This window comes from Rattus norvegicus, chromosome 5 (assembly GCF_021556685.1).
Source record: "Rattus norvegicus strain SHRSP/BbbUtx chromosome 5, alternate assembly SHRSP_T2T, whole genome shotgun sequence".
Taxonomy (NCBI): Eukaryota; Metazoa; Chordata; class Mammalia; order Rodentia; family Muridae; genus Rattus; species Rattus norvegicus.
In genome coordinates this window covers 136,066,718-136,090,194 of record NC_141538.1, presented here as the reverse complement: position 1 = coordinate 136,090,194, position 23,477 = coordinate 136,066,718, and the positions used below count along the sequence as shown (strand labels likewise).

Genomic DNA, 23,477 nt, shown 5'->3' with positions numbered 1-23,477 from the left:
TGGGGTTTTTTGTTTTTCTTTGGGGGGGGTGTTTTTTTTTTGTCTTGTGTGTGTGAAAGAAATAAATCCCTATTTGTTCAAAAAAAAAAAATTACACCTGGTTTGGAGAGATTTTTCAGAGGTTAAGAGCAAGCACTGGATATTCGTCCAAAGGTCCCAAGTTCAATTCCCAAGAATCACATGATAGCACATAACCATCTGTGTGACCTGGTGCCCTCTTCTGGCCTGCAGGCAGACCATATGTATATATAACATGTATACATACAGAATATATGTATACACAGTAAATCTTTTTTTAAAAATGCATCCTGAAAACAGGTAGATGTAACATTTCCAAGGTATTACTTATTCCATGGTATAAAAATGTAATGGGAAAAGGGAAAAAGAAGCCATAACCTCATTGTTCAAACACTTTACTGTGCTCTGCCCAGAACATTTAAATGTTCTATACTTTGGTTGCTGAGAACAAGGGGAGAAGACAATTATTGTTTATTGACCAGCAAACCTCAGTAAGCATCCAGTTCAGTAAGACTGTCTCATCTCACAACTGCCTCTCATTCCAGCTCTGAGCATTCTTTTGGCCTACACACAAAAGCAAAGTCTTATTATGTAGTCAAATCTGGCACTCATCTCTCGGATTAAAACACTTGTCAGGCTTGGACATTCCTTTTTCTTTCTAAATTATTCATATTCATGAGGAGAGGTGTATCACAGTGTGGATCAGAGAACAACTTATAAGTGTCACTTCTCTCCTTCCACCATGTGGCAAGTGTCTTAATGTGCTTTGAATAGGCATAGCCCCCACACACTCATGTTTTTGAATGCTTGGCCTTAGGTGACTACACTATATTAGTAAGTCTGGCCTTGTGCCTTGTTGGAGCAAACTGTTCCTGTGAGAACATGCTTTAGGTGTTCTATGCTCAAACTCCACCGCAGCGTGGCACGTTAAGTCTCCTGCTACAACTCACAGCTCCTTGGCCAGCTTGTCTTCCTGCACTCTGCCATGTTTCTCACTATAATGGACAAAACATCTGACTGTAAGTCAGCCCCAATTAAATATATTCCTTCTTTAAAGTTGCCATGGTCATGGTGTCTCTTAACAATAAAACTCTAAGGTACCCAATGTACTTCTTACAGGCCTAGTTCTATATTTTGTAGAGCAGACAGACACTGGGCATGTATACTAAGAAGCAAAAATTCTGTTTTCGTGCAACCCTCCCACACTATAAACAGCCCCAAGTAATTCTTACTCAGACTTGCTTGCAACCCAGCAAAAATGAACTGCAGCACAATGGCTAAAAGGGCCACTTAAAATGTAAAATAAAAATTGTTCTGTGTGGGTATGCGTACCTTCAGTTGATTCTAAGGAATCTTTTTGTTTCTTTAAAAACAGGGCTCCATGCCTCTCACAGGTGAACCCAGAATCCTTTTGCCTTCATTCAGTTATATAGTACTGAGATTACAGATGTGTATATTTATCATACCTTGTTTGTGGGGCATTGGGGTTATAACAAGGCTTTATGCACATTAAACATAATGGTTAACTTCTGTCAATCTCACATGAACACGATATTCATTCACTTAGAAAAGGAAACATCAACTGAAAAATTGCCTAGAATAGACTGGTCTATGGAACATTTACTGTTTGGTTGCTAATTGATTTAGAAGGACCCAGTCCAGTGCACATAGTACCTACCATTTCTAGGCACTGGCTGGTCAGGAACTGACCTGGCTGGCTGGGCAGATGCCAGAGCACAAGCCCCTTTCTATGGTTTCTGCTTCAGTTCCTAATACAAGTCCTATCCTGACTTTACCTCAGTGATGATTGTGACCAGGAAGTATAAGTCAGGTAAACTTTCTTCCAAGTCTATTTTAGTCACAAGGTAACACAGCAACAAGCAGCAAAGCAGAAGACCAGGCAAGCGCTCTACCAAAAGCTTTGTCTCCAGCCCTGAGGCACCTCTTAAACCTAACTTTTAAAGAAAAGCAGGGGCTATGGAGATAGTTCAATTGTAAAGCTCTTGTGAGGAAGAATTTGGTCCATGAACTCCCCTCAAAAAAGCCAGGCAAAAGCTGGCAGTGGTGGCACACATCTTTAATCCCAGAAGGATTAAATAGGCAGGTAGATCTCCAAGTTAGAGGCCAGCCTGATCTAGAGTTCCATGACAGCCAGGGCTGTTACACAGAGAAAACCCTCCCTTAAAACAAAAAGCCAAGTATGCTTATAAAACTAACACTGGAAAAGCAGATCCTGAGAGCTTACTAGCCTCACCTACACATCAGGTTCCAGATCAGTGAGAGACACCATCTCAAAAGTAAGAGACTGGAGCCATGACTCAAAGGTTAGGGACACTGCTGCTCTTGTAGAAGACCAAGGTTCAAATCCTAGCACCCACATGGTGAGTCACAGGAATCCATGACATAAATTCCAAGGCATCCAACAGTCAGGTAAATGGTACATATGCTGGGAAAACTTTTTTTTTTTTTAAGATTTATTTATTTTATGTGAGTTCACTGTTGCTGTCTTTGTGCACACCAGAAGAGGGCATCAGATCCCATTACAGATGGTTGTGAGCCACCATGTGGTTGCTGGGAATTGAACTCAGGACCTCTAGGAAGAGGAATCAGTGCTCTAAACTGCTAGGCCATCTCTAAAGCCCCATGGGAAAACATTTAAAAAACAAACAGGAGGCTGGGGATTTAGCTTAGTGGTAGAGCGCTTACCTAGGAAGCGCAAGGCCCTGGGTTCGGTCCCCAGCTCCGAAAAAAAGAACCAAAAACAAAAACAAAAACAAACAAACAAAAACAAACAAACAAACAAACAGGTAGGGCTGGAGAGATGGCTCAGTGGTTAAGAGCACTGACTGCTCTTCCAGAGGTCCTGAGTTCAATTCCCAGCAACCACATGGTGGCTCACAGCCATCTGTAATCGGATCCGATGCCCTATTCTGGTGTGTCTGAAGACAGCGACAGTGTACTACTCACATACATAAAATAAGTAAATCTTAAAAAAAAAAAAAAAAAAAAAAAAAACAAACCAAAACAGGTAAACACACACACACACACACACACACACACACACACACACACATTTTCCCCTACTCATGAGAAAAAATAAGTTCCTCTTTACAACTGCAATGTTGCCTTTAAAGAACGAACCACCAAGTTCACAGAATTCACGTTTAATAGATACTTAAAAAAAAAAAAAGAGAGAGAGAGAATTAACAGGTTGGTTTCTGTGACTGATATAAGATGGTCTGCCCCTTACCAATAGTGGAAGAAAGGCTAACCACCCCTAGCCCTTGTAGGAAAGGCTTATCTGGAATCACACCACGTCATGTGTAGAGTACAAATTTCTTCTGGCTGCTCAAAGCTGTCTGCCAGAAAACTGGTCCAGTGCTCACTTCTGCTTAGAGAAATACTCTTTACTCTTATTGACATCAGGCTTGATGGTATCACTGCCAGGTTTCCAGCCAGCTGGGCACACTGCAAGAGAAAGGTATTATTAATCAGTAACCTGCTCAAGTGTATATTTCCCTCCCCTGCATCCTTGAACAAAAGCTTGTCTGGCTGCTGTGGCACATGCTGGCAGGATATGGTAAAGATATGGAGGCAAGAAGGTTATGAGTTTGAAGCCAGCCTAGGCTATACATTTTTTGTGGCACATACCTTTATTCCAGCATTCAGAAAGCAGAGTTCGGCATATCTCTGGAAATAAGTTCAAGGCCAGCCCTGCTATACAGTGAATTCCAAACCAAGTGAGACCCGTCTTGGCCAACTTCAAGGCAAGCCTGGATGGTAATAAGACTTTGCCCCAAATACCAATAAAACCCCAAAGCAGCTGGAAGGTACCCCACATCTGATGGTGCACAACTGCCTGGCACTTAATACCTTCTTCTCCGTGCATAATTATAAAAATAATAAACCTTTATTTAAAAATCTGATCCTTGGGAGTAAAAAAAAACCAAAAAACAAAACAACTGAGTTTTGAATCAAATCAACTTTGCAATCTGTCGCTCAGGGTTTTGGTAATCGTTACTTTTTATTCTCCTGAACCAAATGACATCTCAAAGGCTTGCTTTGCTGCCTCTTTGCGAACCTAGGTCTAGTCCCAGAAACTTCGAGCCTTTGTACAATCTTATCTAAGACTAAAATGTTTTCAGTCCGAGACTTTCTGATGAATAAACTCACCCTTTATTTCTAATCTCTAGCTGGCTATTCCTCTCTAGGCTGACTGATTCAATCTTGTTTCTCTCTCTGACTCTCTTGAATTGCTCTGCTTGGTCTCATACTAACTTTGGCACTCTGTTCTAATCTTTTGCCTCCTTCTCATTCTCTTGTTCTCTCTGTAAAACTGCCTCCTCCTCTCCCTGCACTGTCCCTGAAGTAGCTTCCCTTTCCTTTCTCTTATCATGGAGAATCAGGCTTATCCTATTCTGTCAAATCTTTCTCTGATTTGTCACTTTGCCACTCAATCAGACATCACTTTCAAATATGGGCGCTTCCTTCTACAAATTACAAACTAACTTTACCTTCATTGTCTGGGATTAAAGGTGTGTGTTCAGTAAACAATACAATCTGGAGTTCTCAGTGTGATTAAACATTCTACAACAACCCTAACAAACTATTTATTATAGCTCATTTATTTGCATCTAAAAATCTAAACAAAAAAAAAAATTCTGAAATATACATGACAAGGCACTAAGATTTGTAGATGGGTATTTATACAATTTTATACAAGTTCTATACAATTTTTAAAAGATTTTATTATGTATACAGCATTCCACCTGCATGTATGCCTACAGGACAGAAGAGGGCACCAGATATCATTATAGATGGTTGTAAGCCACCAAGTGGTTGCTAGGAATTGAACTCAGGACCTCTGGAAAAGCAGATACTGGCTCTTAACCTCTGAGCCATATCTCTCCACCCCATCTGTATAATTTGTATGCTTCAAATACTACTAATAATTTTTTTAAAAGGGGGAAGGAAGGGTGATATCCAATGAAAGGAAAAAATGCAGCAGGACCTAGTCTCAAACAAAAACAGAACTTAAACAAAACAGAAGGTGATACTGTTGTACTCATTCAAGAGTAAAAGCCCAAAAACTCAACCACCAGCTAACTCCAAATGCAATTAGGGGTTCTTTATTACAAACTCGAGTTGGGCTTACTCAGCAAAGACTCACAGGACCATTTGGTCATACATCCCTGAACTCTCATCCAGACTAGGCAAGCAGACAGGTGTGTGTGCTCTGAAGTAAAACTGTGCACAATCACAAAGAGTCTGAAAGTACACCTGAAATCATCAGACTAATCTTTTATTAACTGTTGCTAGGAAGTGGATAGGGAGCTAACTCTGGCCAAGGACAAGCCATGGGGTCCTTCCTGGTATGTGGGCGCAGCTTGAGTTCAGCTGCATGTCAGGTTTTCAGGCTTATTTTTTTCTTTTAAGATGGAGGCTGGGGGCTGGGGATTTAGCTCAGTGGTAGAGCGCTTGCCTAGCAATCGCAAGGCCCTGGGGTTCGGTCCCCAGCTCCGAGAAAAAAAAAAAAAAAAAAAAAAAAAGATGGAGGCTGGTCCCAAGATGGAGGTTTGGCCTCTCACTAGAACAGCTGGAATTCTACATATAAGAAAAATGTTGGAGCCAGAGAGATTGCTCGGTGGTTAAGAGCACAGACTTCTCTTCCAAGAGAGAGGTCCTGAGTTCAAACCCAGAAACCACATGGTTGCTCACAACCATCTGTAATGTGATCTGAGGCCCTCTTCTGGTGTGTCTGAAGACAGCTACAGTGTACTTGTATATAATAAATAAATCTTTAAAAAAAAAAAAAAAAAGAGGGCTGGGGATTTGGCTCAGTGGTAGAGCGCTTACCTAGGAAGTGCAAGGCCCTGGGTTCGGTCCCCAGCTCCAAAAAAAAAAAAAAAAAAAAAAAAAAGAAAAGAAAAATGTTCTAACTTGATATCACCTTACATAGGAAAAGTCACTCAGCAATGACTCAATGAGCTAGGAGCTTCATTGAATAGCCCATTATCCTCAATACTCGTAAGGCTAAAGCATAAGGACTCAGAGTTAGGAAAAAGAAAAGAAACATCATAGAACAGGGCACTTAATGCCATTAGCCTTTAATTCTAGCATTCAGAGCAGAGGCAGGAACCTCTGAGTTCTAGGACAGCCATCTATAGCTATGTAAAAACAACCTGTCTCAAAAAACAAAAAAGATGAAAACACCACAGACCATATATCTAACTAGGTAAATAAAAAGCAATCTCATTACCAAATTGGACCTCAAAGTAGTAACAAGTTCCTGGCAAACTCTTGTTGAAATTAAGAAAATCACTACTGAAAGGGGAAATTTGTTTTTGGAATGAGATCTCACACAGTTCTAGAAACTGGACAGACCAACTTGCAAGATGAAATTGAAGCTCAGTCAATTGTAGGTGAGACCACACATTGAAAGGAACTGCCTTATGTGCATATCCTTAATCTTCCTAATTAAACTTTCATCTCACACAGGATTGGACAGGGGTGGGGTATCACTAGATTCCTCTTTCCAATATAGTCACACTGAATAAATCTCCCTCTTTTTTAATGAACAAGCACTTGAATACATTTCTCTAATAAACAAAATATGATTACTACACTCTTCAGAGAATTGCAAAATCAAATCACTCTCTAAGTGATTTGAGAAAGTTATCCTAGTAACAAAGTGGCAGGGACACAGAGAAACTAAAACCCTTGGTTATTTAACTGGATTGAGTATAAAAAAGTACACCAACAGCTAAAGACCTTCGTTCTCGAAGAAGCTAACATGGAATTAACATACAACCCAGCAATTATACTGCTAGAGAATATACTCTGAAGATCTGAAGACAGCAAAACGGTTCAGTGATTAAGCCACCAAGCCCAACAACCTAAGTTTGATCCCTGGGACCCACAAGGTGGAAAGACAAAATTAACTACCATAAGTTGTCCTGACGTATACACTAATTAATAGACAAGCCCACCCAGCCAGCCACAAAATTTATTAAAAAGTTAAAGATCTGGCAAAAGGTGCAGCATTCAGTACAAAAGACTATACTAGGGGTTAGAGAGTGATTAAGAGTGCTTCCTGTTCTTCCAGAGGACCAAAGTTTGTTGACTCCAGGGATCCAACACACTCTTCTGGCCTCCGTAAGTACCTACAGACTTGGCATACAGTAACCCCTTTTTTTCAGAGCTGAGGACTGAACCCAGGGCCTTGCAGCCCTCTACCACTGAGCTAAAATCCCCAACCCCCAGTAACCCTTTTTGTGGGGGAGGAAATGTTTCTAGACAGGGTTTTTCTACAAAGCTCTGGCTATCCTGAAAACTCACTCTGCAGACCAGGCTGGGCTCAAATACACAAAGATCCACCACATCCAGTGGTTATTTAAAGAGATGAAAAGTTCTAGAAACAGAGGAGATGAATACACATATAAATACTTAAAATGCTAAATTATTTCACCAGAATAAAACTTGGAAATACAGACTGGAGAGATGGCTCAGCAGTTAAGAGGACTGACTGCTCTTCCAGAGGTCTTGAGTTCAGTTCCCAGCAACCACATGGTGGCTCACAACCATCTATAACGGATTCTGGTGTATCTGAAGACAGCTACAATGTACTCATATATATACTAAATAAATAAAATACTTAAAAAAAACTTGGAAATATGAACATAAAGCACTTAAAAATGATTTGCTGGTATTTTTTTCATTCTTAACAAAAGACTAAAAGTAAAACATGATATGCCAGTTTACAATCCCAGCACCTAGGAAAGGGATACAGGAGGAAGATTTTCAAGTTCAACCTTGGCTACAGACACTTGAGAGCAGCCTGAACCTCTATCCCAACCCTCATCCAAATGGCTTGAAAGTCCAAAACACATAGCCTTTCAGAATCCCAAGAGCAGCAACCTCTAACCCCAGACTTTTTGTTGTGTACATGTGATTTAGTTTGGTTTTTAGGGGCCAGTATGTATTATCTTGAAACAAGAACTCATTTCATGTAACACATGCTGGACTCCAATTTGCAGCAAGCAGATTTCCTTCTAAGGACAGAGGCTGTAGGCGCAACCCACTATACCTAAGTGCTCCTCAGCACTAACTGCTGAACCACAAGGGGAAGACAAAAAAGAACCCACAGCAATCTACAAATGTCGTTCCATTTTAATTGTCTTCAATTCCTCTGGTAAGTAAAGAGCAGTTTCTCAATCTTTCACACACTTGGGAAAAAGTATAAAGCAAAAAATAATGAATATGCTTGGCTCGGGGGAATGGCACTATTTGGAGGTGTGGTCTTGTTAGGATACCTGTGCCACTGTGGGCATGGGCTTTAAAACCCTTATCCTAGCTGCCTGGAGGTCAGTATTCTGCTAGCCTTCAGATGAAGATGTAGAACTCTTTCTTAGCTTCTCCTGCACGATGCCTACAAGATGCTATCATGCTCCTGCCTTGATGATAATGGACTGAACCTCTGAACCTGGTAAGCCAGCCCCAATTAAATGTTGTCCTTGTAAGAGTTGCCTTGGTCATGGTGTCTATTCACTAAGACAGCCTCCTAAAGACAAAATGAAGAGTATAAAAGGTGTGGCATGTTGCCAGCTTGCTGGCAAGGCTCCCATAACCCCTTAAAAACCACAGATCTCTTTAGTCCATGTTGGCCTTGAATGTGCACAACTCTTGCCTCTTAGAACAGACTTTTACATGGCAAAATCTTACCTTTGATCCTATAACAAGTTTCTACACACCTTACATTTCTGAACATGTAGTCCTAGAACTGTAGCCTAGAATGAGTTTGACCTTAGACCTCTTCCCAAAAGTGCTAGGATTATACCAAGCTATGTACCCAGTACCAAAACACCAATTCTTGGTAGCATGAATACTAGACATGAGCCTCAGGGACTCATAGGTTAGAGAAGCTACCACCAAGTTACATCTCTAGCAACCATGAATTTAAGAAGACTTTATGCATGAGTTTTTTTGCCTTCATGAATGCATATGTACCGCCTGTAAACCCTGAGCCACCGAAGGTCAGAAGAGGCACTGGAGCCCTAGAAATGGAGTTAGACTGTTGTGATCCACTATGTATGTATGTGTTAGGGATCAAATCCAAGTCCTCTGCAAGGAGCAAACTCATTTACCACTAAACTACCTTCCTAGTTCCTTGTTTATTTATACATACTTATATTTTCTAAAAAAAAAAAAAAAAAAAAAAAAAGAGAGCGAGAGAGAGACAGAGAGATACCCGTCCCCCCCCCCCCTTTGAAACAGGGTCTAGTATGTAGCTTTTGGCTCTTCCGGAATAGGTTGGCATCAAACTTAAGAGTTTGCCTTGGGGTTGGGGATTTAGCTCAGTGTTAAAGCGCTTGCCTAGGAAGCGCAAGGCCCTGGGTTCGGTCCCCAACTCCGAAAAAAAAAAAAACAAAAAACAAAAAAAAAAAAAAAAAGTTTGCCTCTGCCTACTGCGTACTGGGATCAAACACCTACATCCAGTTTGTTTTATCCTCTATAGTGAGATCCTCCTCAAATCTGCAGCAATCGGTGATTCCAAATCAGAACAGAAGCTGAGAGTATGATGCTTGAACAAAATGCCTTTGTTTTTTTTTCTCGGGGCTTGTCTATTACCCACCCTCAGCCTTGCAGACACAATCACCCTTTTATATAATAGCCTTTGTACCCTACCACAAACTATCTCATTAGCAGACAGATGACTTACCTTCACCATGTTTGTCAGTGAACTGGAAGGCCTGGACTAGTCTCAGAATCTCATCCACAGAGCGGCCAACAGGAAGATCATTTATTGTTATCTGGCGAAGGATACCTTTATCATCAATAATAAAGAGGCCCCTGGGTGAAAGAAATTGAAGGATTGAGAAAAAGGCATTCATTACAAGTCAAATATCATTGTTAAAATCCCAAAGGAAATAAGCTCTAAGACTTATACAAGCCTACCATTAGTGAGACCACTACATTAAATATTTCAGTGAGAAAGAGATAGAGCTCACTTTGCAGAGTGCTTGCCTAGCATGCAGAAAAACCTGGGTTTGACCCCCAGTACCAAATAAAACAGAAATAGTACACTAACAAAAGTGCAGACAGAGGCTGGAGAGATGGCTCAGTGGTTAAGAGCACCCGACCACTCTTCCAGAGGTCCTGAGTTCAATTCTCAGCAACCACATGGTGGCTCACAACCATCTGTAAAGAGATCCGATGCCCTCTTCTGGTGCATCTGAAGACAGCTACAGTGTATTTATATAAAATAAGTGAATAAATCTTCAAAATCTTAATCAGGATTTCAAGATTATCCTCAGCTATCTGACACCATTTCCAAAATAAAATAGGTTGGAGTCGAGGCATGGTGGCACATGCATATAAATTCCAGTATTTGAGAGGTTAAGAGGAGGATCAGTAGTATGAGGTCAACCTGAAGTTCAAGGCCAACTTGGGCTATGATATAACAAGACTGTCTCAAAAATTAAAAACAAAGAGGCTGACAAGAGATGACTTAGTAAGGGGTTGGGGATTTAGCTCAGTGGTAGAGCGCTTGCCTAGGAAGCGCAAGGCCCTGGGTTCGGTTCCCAGCTCCGAAAAAAAGAACCAAAAAAAAAAAAAAAAAAAAGAGATGACTTAGTAAAGTGCTGCTCTTGTAAGTTTGAGCACCTGAATTTGAGCCCCAGAAGACATGAAAAGTAATCTCATCTTTAAAACAAACAAAATAATAGTAATAGTTTAAGAAAAAAAATCAAGAGGTTAGAGAAATGGCTCAAACGTTAAGAACATTGGCTGCCCTTCCAGAAGACCTGAGATTGATGGTCAGTAAATTGTGGTTCACAACCATTCTCTGGTTCCAGGGGATCCAATGTGCATATATACACATACATGCAAACATTCAAGTAATAAATATATTTAAAATTAAGGCTGCAATCCCAACACAGAGGAGGTAGGAACATGTAAACCACAGGGATTCGCTTACCAGCCAGTCCAAACTACCTGGCAGGTCCCTACTCAATGAGACACTATCTCTAAAAATAGTGGACAGTGTCTGAGGAACAGAACACTCCAGGTACAGACTGTGGAGAGATGGCTCGGTGATTAAGAGCACTGACTCATCTTCCAGAGGTCCTGAGTTCAATTCCCAGCAACCACATGGTGGCTCACAACCATCTGTAATGGGATATGCTTCTAGTGTCTGAAGACAGTACAGTATACTTACATAGAATAAATCTTTAACACCCCCCCCCCAAAAAAAAAGACAAGACATGAAGTAAGAGTGTTCCTCAGCTATGCTCTGGCTTTTCCTAATAAATGGCTTTCACTAACAAGACTGTTCTCACAGTAACTTCCACCTCCCACCCTTAAGCACATACCTGAAAGAGATACCTTCATCAGCTTTTAAGACTCCATAATCCTGAGCAATGGTGCGCTTGGGATCTGATACCAAGGGAATGTTCATGGGTCCCAATCCTCCTTGTTTCTTGGGTGTGTTAATCCTAAAGCAAAGGAGATTCTTAAAATACAACCATTCAAATCTTTATGAAGAAAGACAGACCTATCCTCACCTTTATCGAATAACTTTATCTAAAACTTCAACTTTTTCCAATAGTAAAGTAAATGGCTAAGAACACTCAAGAGTGTTCACCAGTGTATGTAAGATATTAGCAACTCAAGGTACTTTACTTCTGCTAGGTAGTAAGAGGCAGTGGGAGCCCAGAAACCAATACTTAGGTCTGTCAAACCTAAATTTGCTCAAGAAATCCCCAACATACTGCCAGGTGTTGTGGTATACACCTGCAATCCCACCTACTCATAAGGCATGAGTACTAGAAGCTGAAAGCCAGCTTGAATTAAATATCACCCTGACTAAAAAACAAAAAACTCCACATACAAAATGGACCAAAAACTTTACCATGCCAGATGACAGAAGTGAGAATCCACAGAAGCTCCAATCACTTGGCAGTTGAGTTTCTTAAATTCTTCTGCTCTATCACTGAAAGCAATGATCTCCGTGGGACACACAAAAGTAAAGTCAAGAGGGTAAAAAAAGAATACAACATATTTTCCTGAGGAGAAAAAAAAAGCAATCAAGAAGTTAGCTTTGAAGTGGAGTTTCTGATGTAGGAAGGCTGATACATGCCTAAAATTCCATCATTCAGGACGGTTGCTGTAAGTTAAAGCCAATCTGAACTACAGAGTAAGAAACAGACCAGTCAGGTTTAGAAACCCTGTCTCAACGAAAACAAACAATTTCCAGAAGATTCCTTTGCAAAGATATTGGCTTTTTAAATTAATGACCAACAGAGCAATCAATGTTAGCATACTTAGATGGCTCTTAGCAGCTACCTTTATAACCTTTATACCAAGAAAGCCTGAATTATAATCTTTGGTTGCTAACTAAGAAATAACATTATTCAGTCTAATTTTGGTTTTCTGAGATTATCATGCACACCAAGTTCTTTCAATGATTAAAAAAAAAAGGAGGCATGGATGCAATTCATCTAGTAACAAATACCTAGAACATCAAATGTGGTGGTACACTCAGAGGCAAGTCAGGGTGAGATAAGAGTGGCAAGAAGACTGAAGAGTTAGAGGCCAGTCTGAGTTACATAGTGAGCTCCAAGATGAAAGTTTCTAAACACACACACATAAAAGCCTGATGTGGGTAGCAAACACTGCCTGTAATTCAGCTTATAAAGTCCAGCATCCAGGAGACAGAAGCAGGAAAGTCACAAGTTCAAGACCAGCCTAAGCTATTTAGTAAGTTCCAAGGAGACCCCATCTCAAAAACAAAACTGCTGAGTGGTGGTGGCATATGCCTGGCAGATGAGTCTCTGTGAGTGCAAGGTTACCCTGGCCTACAGAGCAACAAAGCCACAGAGAAACCCTGTCTCAAAAAACAAAACAAAAAAGTTGGGGGTAGAAATTCAACATCACAATCCCAGGACTTGGGAGGTGGGGTACAGGAGACTCAGGAGCTTGAGATCATCCAGCAGTTAAGATCTGGCTGCTCGGGGCTGGGGATTTAGCTCAGTGGTAGAGTGCTTACCTAGGAAGCACAAGGCCCTGGGTTCGGTCCCCAGCTCCGAAAAAAAAAGAACCAAAAAAAAAAAAAAAAAAAAAGATCTGGCTGCTCTTCTAGAAGCCTCGAATTTAATTTCTAGCATCCACAAGATGGTTCATAAGTGCCTTTAACTTCAACCCCAGGGGGCCCCACTGGCCTCTTCCAGTGCTAGACATATATGCATGGGTGATACAAACACATATGCAGACAAAATACCCACATAAAATAACTAAATTTAAAAAAAAGCAAACAAAGACAGAAAGTCAAGTCAGAGCCTTTATACAATGATACAAGAATAGTTAAGTGATCTCCTGAGTAATTTTCTCCCCTTCCATCTTGTCATAAGCAGGGTTTCTTGTTTCTGCTGTTACAATGTGATATTGCAGTCAGACTAGTTGTCTCCACCTATCTTGAATAGGAATAGTGGTATTATAGAATCCAACTAATTGATCCTATTTTTTATGTACGTCCCATGGATTAAAAAAATTCAAGGGGTTGGGGATTTAGCTCAGTGGTAGAGCGCTTGCCTAGCAAGCGCAAGGCCCTGGGTTCGGTCCCCAGCTCCGAAAAAAAGAAAAGAAAAAAAAAAAAATTTCAAGTCCCTCAAGCTTGTGCAGCAAGCACTTTGACCTAATGAACATTGTTTCCACCCTTCATGGGTAATATTTAAGTAATCTCATGAATCACAACAATTGTGTTCCTTTTCTTTTCTTTTTTTTTTTTTTCCTTTTTTTCGGAGCTGGAGACCGAACCCAGGGCCTTGCAAGCGCTCTACCACTGAGTTAAATCCCCAACCCCAACAATTGTGTTCCTAACAAGTCCAACAGGACATGACAAGAAAAATGTTGCACCAAAAGTACCCAAAGCACTGGTAGGTAACAGGACTTCTAGCTCCAATTTTACTTTAGTAACTGAAATTACAAAAGCAAATCTCCAAGGCCATAAAGCCTCTCACCATACCTAATGGCCAAGCTACTTACTGGAACGTTTCCAAATACCCACTTTTCAGGTGGCAACTATGTCTGAAGTCAAAACAAGCAGTCCTTGACTCATCTAAGCAATCTCTCTATGACTTTGCTTAACAAGCACTTTGTTTGGAGCCTCAGCAGACCAAGCCCTACAGAGCAGAGAGCAAGCCCTCCCAAGACCATGTGCCAGGGTCACCTCCATCTCCCAAGAGATACTATTATTTAAATTGTTTGCCAGTAAGAGATCTTCTCCATACACCCACAATACTGTTCTTATCTCAACAACAAAGTGTAATGTCAGGAAATCTAACTGAATATTTTACTCAAAAGCTATCTCCAGGGAGGCTGGAGAGATGGCTCAGCGGTTAAGAGCTCTGACTGCTCTTGTAAATGTCCTGAGTTCAATTCCCAGCAACCACATGGTGGCTCACAACCATCTGTAATGGGATCTGATGCCCTCTTCTGCTGTGTCTGAAGACAACAGTATATTCATATACATTAAATAAATAAATCTTTTTTAAAAAAAGCTATCTCCAATAACTCATATACCATTCAGGAAGGTACATTTAACACTGGAGTTTGAGGATTGTACCTAAGGAATTTATAGTCTCAATGATCTCAAAAGACCTAACTACCCTGAGACCGCAAAGCAAGGAAGAATGAATGCAGGTGAGAGAGATACCTCAGCAGTTACAGGTATGTTGCTGCACTTGCAAAGAACTCTGGTTAGGATCTAAACACCCACAATCATCTGTAAGTACAGTTTCAGGAGTTCCAACACCAATGCACACAAGCAGACCAAGTCCCAGGAAAGCCAAGATTACATAGAGAAAGAATCTCCACCTCAAAAAACAAAACAAAAGACAGATATGATGGTAGGTTTTTCTTTTTCTTTTCTTTTTTTGAGACAGAGTCTCACCATGCAGCTTTGGCTAACCCAAAACCCAGAAATCGACCTGATGCACCACTCACATTACACCTAGCTATGAGGCAAGTTTCTTTTTTTTTTTTTCTTTTTCTTTTTTTTCGGAGCTGGGGACCGAACCCAGGGCCTTGCGCTTGCTAGGCAAGCGCTCTACCACTGAGCTAAATCCCCAACCCCGAGGCAAGTTTCTTAAAAAGAGAAGGTAGAACAGAACCTGCCAAGTACCTGTATGAAATTATGGTAAAACAAAAGATAATTAGAGTGTCAAGTCTTCCCTGTGAGCAGAAGCAAAGCCAGAGCTCCAAAGACTTGATTTGTAAGATTTGTAGTTTTTTAAAAACAAGATGAAGGGGACTGAAAAGTTGGCTCCACAGTTAATCACAATGGCTGCTCTTTTAGAGTCCCCAGTATCAAATGCCCTCCTCATGCACATAATGCCCAGAAACACATTCAGAAAACACCCACCCATACACATAAAAATAGAAAATGTTTTAAAAGTTTTCCAACTTAAAAGAAAAGGGAAAGGCCAGGCATAATGGCAAACACCTTAAATAAAAGCAAAGGTAGGTTGTAGCCATCTCTAGGAGTTCGATACAACCCTGGTTTTCATATTAAGGTCTAAAGAGAGCTAAGAGGATAGTGAGATGGGTTCAAATAAACAAACGATGAGAGAAAGAAAGAACCAAAACAAAGGAGAGCAAGATGGCACGGGCCTTTAATCTTAGCACTAGGGAGGCAGAGGCAGGAGGATGTCTGTGAGTTCAAGGTCAGTTTGATCTACAAAGTGAGTCGCTTTAGGACAGCCAGAACTACAAAGAGATCACATGTTAAAAAAAAATTTAACTATAAAAATAAAGAAGGTAAGGAAAAGGGCTGGAGAGATGGCTCAGTCCTTAAGAGCACTGAATGCTCTTATTTCTAGAGGTCCTAGGTTCCATTCCCAGCACCCACTTGGCAGGTCACAACTGCCTGTAACTCTAAGATCTGACACTCTCACATAGACAACATGCAACCAGAACACCAATGTATATAAAACAAAAGCAAATTAAAAATAAATATATAAATAAATAAATAAATAAATAAATAAAGAGATGAGGATGGGGGATGGGGCTCAGTGGTACAATGTTGCTAGCATATGTTGAGGCACTGAATTCAATCCCCAGTACCTCAGAATACCGGAACTTTCCCTAATAAGTAAATGCCACTAAAAAGGTAATCAGGTAAATGTTAAGATAAAATAAAGCGGGCTGGAGAGATGCTCAGCGGTTAAGAGCACTGACTGCTCTTCCAAAGGTCCTGAGTTCAATTCCCAGAAACCACATGGTGGCTCACAACCATCTATAATGAGATCTGGGGTCATCTTCTGGCCTGCAGGCACACATGCAGACAGAAAGCTGTATGATGTATACATAATAAAAAAAATTAAAGGGGCTGGGGATTTAGCTCAGTGGTAGAGCGCTTACCTAGGAAGCGCAAGGCCCTGGGTTCGGTCCCCAGCTCCGAAAAAAAAAAATTAAAAAAAAAAAAAGATAGGGGCTGGAGAGATGGCTCAGTGGTTAAGAGCACCGACTGCTCTTCCTGAGGTCCTGAGTTCAAATCCCAGCAACCACATGGTGGCTCACAACCATCTGTAATGAGATCTGATGCCCTATTCTGGTGTGTCTGAAGGCAGCTACAGTGTACTCATATACAATAAATAAAATCTTTAAAAAAAAAAAAGATAAAATAAAGCATACTTTCTCTAGAAATGACTCATACCTAGGATATCTACCCTAGCTATCACTTCACTTCAACATAAAGACATGTGAAGTGGCCTCTGGCCCAATGTAATTAATCCTACCTTTGTAATCACTTAGGCTGATATCTTTGAATTGTCCATCCGGCATAACAGCCGTGGCTTTGAAGCTGGGAGCAGGATGCCCAATTTTTGCATTTCCTGAAGACATCTTGCTATCAGCTGGAAAAGACAACAAAAAACATGAACAACCCTCGTTTTTCTAAAAAAGCAATAGCTTTCACCTACCTAGGAACTTAACTGTAGTTCAATCAGGGAACGGTCCGTGACCTTGAATACATTGGTTTCTATTACAATAATAAGCACAGACTAACAGATAAGGGCCACAACCCAAAAGCTCCAACTTCTGGGTAAAAACCAGACTGAAAATCACCCTTTGTTTTCACTTGCTAACAGCTCCCCTGTGTGTCTAAATAGGTCAATTCTCCCACCCTTTCTAAACCAGGCTTTCCAATAGCATTTTATTTTGCATATTCATTAGGCAGAAGTAGAAAGGAAATAGACCAACACAAAAGAATCCAAGCAAATCAATGCCTGGACACTGACATTTACTTATTGCTTCAAAACGTTAGGCGTGGGGTTGGGGATTTAGCTCAGTGGTAGAGCGCTTGCCTAGCAAGCGCAAGGCCCTGGGTTCGATCCCCAGCTCCCCCCCCCCAAAAAAAAAAGAAAAAAAAAAAGTTAGGCGTTCAGTTTAGGCGGGTGTTATGCAGAAGTTTTCTCTACATAACTTGCTTGAGGCCAATCTAGAGTAAGTGAGACCTTGCCTTAAAATTGTCTTTAGGTTTATATCAGGGACAGTAAAGCATAAGCACTCTAGACACTGAGGCAGGATACTGAACTGAGGCAAGACTAAGAAAACTTGTCTCAAAAACTTTCGGGGCTGGGGATTTAGCTCAGTGGTAGAGCGCTTACCTAGGAAGCGCAAGGCCCTGGGTTCGGTCCCCAGCTCCGAAAAAAAAGAACCAAAAAAAAAAAAAAACAAAAAAAAAAACTTTCTGTACCAGGGAGGCTATGCAGGTTAAAGTATTTGCTATCTGATGCCCTTAGGTCAATCTCCAGAATCCCCATAAAGATGGAAAACTGACTCCTACAGGGCTCACGCCCTTAGGAAAAAAAAAAAGTCTTAAGTTTCTGATCTTTGGGCCAAGAACCTGGAGCAGAGGTACATAAGGGATTATTACTTTACAGGCAGGGTTTGTGATTAAGTGTAATGCCAACGCTTGGAAGTAGAAGCTTAAGAACCAGGAGTTGGGGGGGCTGGAGAGATGGCTCAGCGGTTAAGAGCACCCGACTGGGGGCTGGGGATTTAGCTCAGTGGTAGAGCGCTTACCTAGGAAGCGCAAGGCCCTGGGTTCGGTCCCCAGCTCCGGAAAAAAAGAACAAAAAAAAAAAAAAAAAAGCACCCGACTGCTCTTCCAGAGGTCCTGAGTTCAATTCCCAGCAACCACATGGTGGCTCACAACCATCTGTAGAGATCTGATGCCCTCTTCTGGTGTGTCTGAAGACAACTACAGTGTACTTATATATAATAAATGAATAAATCTTTAAAAAAAAAAGAACCAGGAGTTGGGGGTGGGGCGCCTGGAGAGATGGCTCAGCGGTTAAGAGCACTAATTGGTCTTCCAGAGGTCCTGAGTTCAATTCCCAGCAACCACATGGTGGCTCACAACCATCTGTAATAGGATCTAATGCCCTCTTCTGGTGTGTCTGAGGACAGCTACGGTGTGCTCATATACATAAAATAAATAAATCTTATATATTTGGTTGTGAGCCTAGCCTTTAACGGCTGAGCCATCTCTCCAGCCCAATAAATCTTTAAAAAAAAAAAAAAAGAACCAGGAGTTCAAGGCTAGTTAAAACAGGACAATCCTAGTCACATGAAACTCTATCTTAGAAAAATACAAAAAAGTCAACGTATTGCTAAGAAACTGATTTCTGCACTATCTACCCAGGTCAACACTACGATAAACTGTTAAAATGTACAATAGTAGCTTCAGTGATGGCTCAACAATTAAGAGCCTACACTGCTCCTTGAGGGGAGTGAGGGGAACCCGGGTTCAGTTTCCTGCATCCGCTTAGGGTGGTTGACAACCACCTGTAACTAGCCCGGGGGGAGGGGCTGGGAGGGGCTGGGAGGGACTGCGGGGGGGGGGGGGAGAACACATAATAAAAAACGCAATCTAAAAGGAAATTTACACCTCTCAGTCTGAATGCAAGTTGGAATCCAAGTTCCAAATTTCTTGGTTCATAACACCAATAACCAAAAGAAACACCAAGAAAAAAGCATCTTTCATCGCAAACTTTAAAAAACTTTTAGCTGGGCTGGAGAGATGGCTCAGTGGTTAAGAGCACCCGACTGCTCTTCCAGAGGTCACGAGTTCAATTCCCAGCAACCACATGGTGGCTCACAACCATCTGTAAAGAGTTCTGATGCCCTCTTCTGGTGTATCTGAAGACAGCTACAGTGTACTTATATATAATAAATAAATAAATCTTTTAAAAAAAAAACTTTTAGCTATATTTTTTTCAGGGATATGCTGCAGCATAGCAACTACCGATCTGGTGCGCCCCTAACATAAATCATCCTTTAAGGGGTTGGGGATTTAGCTCAGTGGTAGAGCGCTTGCCTAGGAAGCGCAAGGCCCTGGGTTCGGTCCCCAGCTCCGAAAAAAAGAACCAAAAAAAAAAATCTGCAAGATAAATCATCCTTTAATCAAACTTGCTTTGCAAAGTGGCCCAGCACTTTCATAATCAACCAATCCCGGAAAATTGACTTCCGGCCGCTGAGAAGCCTCCCCAGAGGAATCGGATTAGAACGCCAGAGGTCACGCCCCAACCTCGCAGGAGGTACCATCCTACCACTCACGCCATCACCCACCCTAGCACTTCAGAAAACATTGACACAGGCCCCAGAGCGTGCTGCAAGCTCCAGCACCACCCGTCTCACCAAGCTATCTACGCCCTCTATCGGAGTGCCCGGAAAGGAGGAAACTCGACGTTAGTCTCGGGGTTCCAACAGGTCCCGGGAACTAAGGGCCACGTGAAGAATGCGAGTAATGCTCAAGCACTCGCGGGACCAGGCCTCGCCCGGCCCCTTCAGCCGGCGACCACCCCTGGGGAGCCCGGAGCAGCCTGAGGGAGAAGGAACCCGTGACAGGCGCGAGCCGCGTTTCACAGCCACGATATCTGCACACTCACCAGAGTCGAGCTACAGGTCTCACAAACAGAACCAACCGTGAGAACACAGGAAGACGTGCCTGAAAGCGCGCGCCCGGGGAGCTGCTTTTATAGCCCACAAAGTTCTCGCGAGACTCTCACGGGCCGGGGGTAAGGAGGAGGGGGTACTGGCTGAGCCCCGCCCCGCCCTGGCTGTCCGGCGGGGTATGACTCAGCGCTTTCCCTGGACCAGCCTAGAGTTGAGTGGGGGGCGTCTCAGGAAATGCTCACACTTTCACAGTTTCATCGATGGTGTACTCAGAGATGGAAAACGACTGCCCTTTGAGTCATCTCCTCTTTTACTCAGGGGTGCAAGGGGAATCTGTGCCTCTCTTTATTCCCAGGACCCCTGTGTGCTGTTCACCCAAGACCCAAACTAGAGGAAGGGTCCATCTTACTGCTCATGGAAAGTCACATCTAAAATTAAACCACATTCAGGGGAATGTGCACCCAAATATTTCTCAGCTGCATCCCAGCCTCATTTTAGAGCTGGAAAAGCTGGCTCAGCTGTTATGTACAGCTTCGCTACTATAGGACCTGGGCTTAATTTCCAGCACCCACATGGCAGCTCACAACTGTCTATAGATCCAGTTATAGAGGATCTAACACCCTCACATATACATGCAAGCAAAACACCAATGCACATAAAAGGAAAAGGAATAAATCACTAAGAACAAAATAACAAGAAAAGATCCTGTTCTAGTCTGGTCCTCAGTAACCCTCACCACTCAGAGCAAACCTACATTGGTCTCTAATTACTGGATGCTGCTTTTCTGTTTCGAGTCCATTTCTTGCATTATTCTTAAATCTTTCTGAATCTGATCTTCTCACTAAGCTGAATTGTGGTTTTAAAAACAGGCTCTGTGGGGGTTGGGGATTTAGCTCAGTGGTAGATCGATTGCCTAGCATGTGCAAGGCCCTGAGTTCGGTCCCCAGCTGGGGGGGGGGGGGGGGGGGACGACAGGCTCTGTGGTCAATTTCCTGAGTTAAGAGCCTCTGCTCCAAGCCAGCCGGTGATGGCACAGACCTTCTTAACACTCTAGAGGCAGAGGCAGGTGGATCTCAGAGTTCAAGGCCAGGCTGGTCTACAATGTGCGTTTCAGGACAGCCAGGGCTACACAGAGAAACCCTGTCTCCAAAAAGAAAATGTCAAGAGAGTTAAAGAGGGGCCAGGCTCAATGGCCAGCACTGGGAAGGCAGAAGCAGGAGAATCTCTGTGGTTTTTGAGTCCAGCCTGGTCTACATAGCAAGTTCCAGGACAGCAAGGACAACATAGAGACTTTGGAGGGGACTGGGAGGAAAGGTAAGATAGCTACAAGGCTCAGAGTCCCCATTTTATATCATGTGCTTTGTGTGATGTAGGGACAGATGGGTATAATCCAAAATTTACCTTCCAGAAAGTCATGCTGCAAATGCGAGGCAAACGTGAGGCAAACGTGGAAACGCAACAGTTAAACTTTTCATTTTTTTCTAGGCTGTAGAGGTTTAGGCATAATGGTCAATTCAAGGGACAAATGAAAGTCAGTAACACTGTTGAAGGGACGACTGTATAAACCGGGGTCAGGGACACCTTTCTAGGAAGCAATACTTACCTGAGCTGCAGGCTTAGCCTCTCGAAGACAGCTAAGGAGAGTTGGTTTTCCTGGTTTGAATAGACAGCCTTGAAGCCGTTCTGGGCTTTAGGTGAGTGAGATGGAGATTTCTGTCATGGCAGAAATCATAGTTCACATCTCTATTGCACAGTAAGAATCAAGTATTATGGACCAGGTTTGCTGATGCACGGCAATAATCTTAGCACCCAAGAGGCTGAGACAGCCTGGACGATAAAGGAGATGCTTGTCTCAAAAACAAAATACAACACCTACCATCCCAGCAAACGTAAGTATTATGCTATGAACACTAGTTATTTGCATTGAGATACCAGAGTTTGCCAGATATGGTGATCCATATCTTTAACCCCAGCACTTGGGAGGCATAGGCAAGTGAAATCTCTGAGTTCCAGGCCAGCCTGGTCTGCAAAAGGAGTGCTAGGACAGCCAGGGCTACACAGAGAGACCCTGCCTCAAATCGTCTACCCTATTCCAAAAAAAGATGTTAGAATTATTGCATTGTATAGGTAAGAAAAGACAAGGCTTAATTGGATTATATTTCATGTAAGGTCACATATAAGGAACAATGACTTTGTGTGTGTGAGTTTGGCAGGGGTGGTGTTGAGATAGGGTTTCTCTGTATAATGCTTGCTGTCCTGGAACTCACTCCTTCAACCAGGCTGGCCTTGAACTCATAGATCCAACGGCCTCTGCCTCCCAAGTGCTGGGATTAAAGGCATGCAACACTATACCATTGGCACTTTTTTTCCCAAGACTTCTCTCTTTTTTTTTTTAATATATTTTTTAGATTTTATTTATTATATATACAATGTTCTGCCTGTGTGTATGCCTGATCCCATTATGTGGTTGCTGGGAATTGAACTCAGGACCTCTAGAAGGTCTGGCAGTCAGTGCTCTTAACCACTGAGCCATCTCTCCAGCCCCCAAGACTTCTCTTAATTCTTATTAATAACATAACAGGATAAAACAGGAGAAGTGCTATGTCATGCTACCTGAGTATCTGAAATTTTGGGCATGTATCATCCTTTACAACAGTAGTGATTCTCATTTTCCTCCTTGGCATGAAGTTATTTCACATTATTCATTTCCAGTTAGTGGAGGAGTTAACCCCACTATTTCCCATGACCCTTGTACCAGGATAGAAATGGGGAAGTGCAAGGAGAGGTGGCTCAGTGGCTAAGAGCACTGACTGCTCTTCCAGAGGTCCTGAGTTCAATTCCCAGCAACCACATGGTGACTCACGACCATCTGTAATGAGATCTGATGCCTTCTTCTGGTGTGTTTGAAAGCTACAGTGTGCTCATATACATAAAATAAATAAATCTTTAAAAAAAAAGAGTATGTGTGGGGTTGGGGATTTAGCTCAGTGGTAGAGCGCTTGCCTAGCAAGCGGAAGGCCCTGGGTTCGGTCCCCAGCTCTGGAAAAAAAAAAAAAAGAGTATGTGTGTGTGTGTGTGTGTGTGTGTGTGTGTGTGTGTGTGTGTGTGTGTTTGACTGTGGTGTATATGTATATGTTCATGTGTAGTATATCCTCAAGAGTATATGTGTATGTGTGTGTGAGAGAGATATAGGTACGCTCACGTGTGGTATATGCTTAAGTGTGTGTCCTCAGACTCATGTACCTGTACACTTCAGCAGATACCAGAGGAAGATATTGGTTATGTCTCTGTAAAGAAGCACAGAACATGAAGCAAAGCTGGTGGAGCTGCTCTTGTCTTGACCCACACAGCACTGGGGTTTTATAGACAAATCTATGCAGCTACAGCCACCCCCTCCATGTTGCTGAAATCCACAGTCAAGTCTTCGTGTTCATCCAGCACTTTTACCCATTGAACTATCATCTCTCTGGAGACTTATTACTTTGTTTTCTCCTTTTTCATTA

The 23,477-nt window shown here is 42.1% G+C and overlaps 1 protein-coding gene and 1 long non-coding RNA gene across 2 annotated transcripts in view; one reads left to right on the top strand and one right to left on the bottom strand.

Annotated features, from left to right (window-relative positions):
- The window catches only part of LOC148005993 (uncharacterized), a 1,435,680-nt gene that overhangs the window by 826,237 nt on the left and 585,966 nt on the right, over window positions 1-23,477 (top strand). The gene's annotated exons all lie outside the window — the stretch shown is intronic.
- Prdx1 (peroxiredoxin 1) lies at window positions 3,167-20,027 on the bottom strand. The gene is given in 6 exon segments (NM_057114.3): window positions 3,167-3,486; window positions 9,737-9,867; window positions 11,388-11,510; window positions 11,927-12,080; window positions 16,812-16,928; window positions 19,968-20,027. Coding segments are annotated over 5 exon segments (600 nt in total). The 5' UTR covers window positions 16,918-16,928; window positions 19,968-20,027; the 3' UTR covers window positions 3,167-3,400.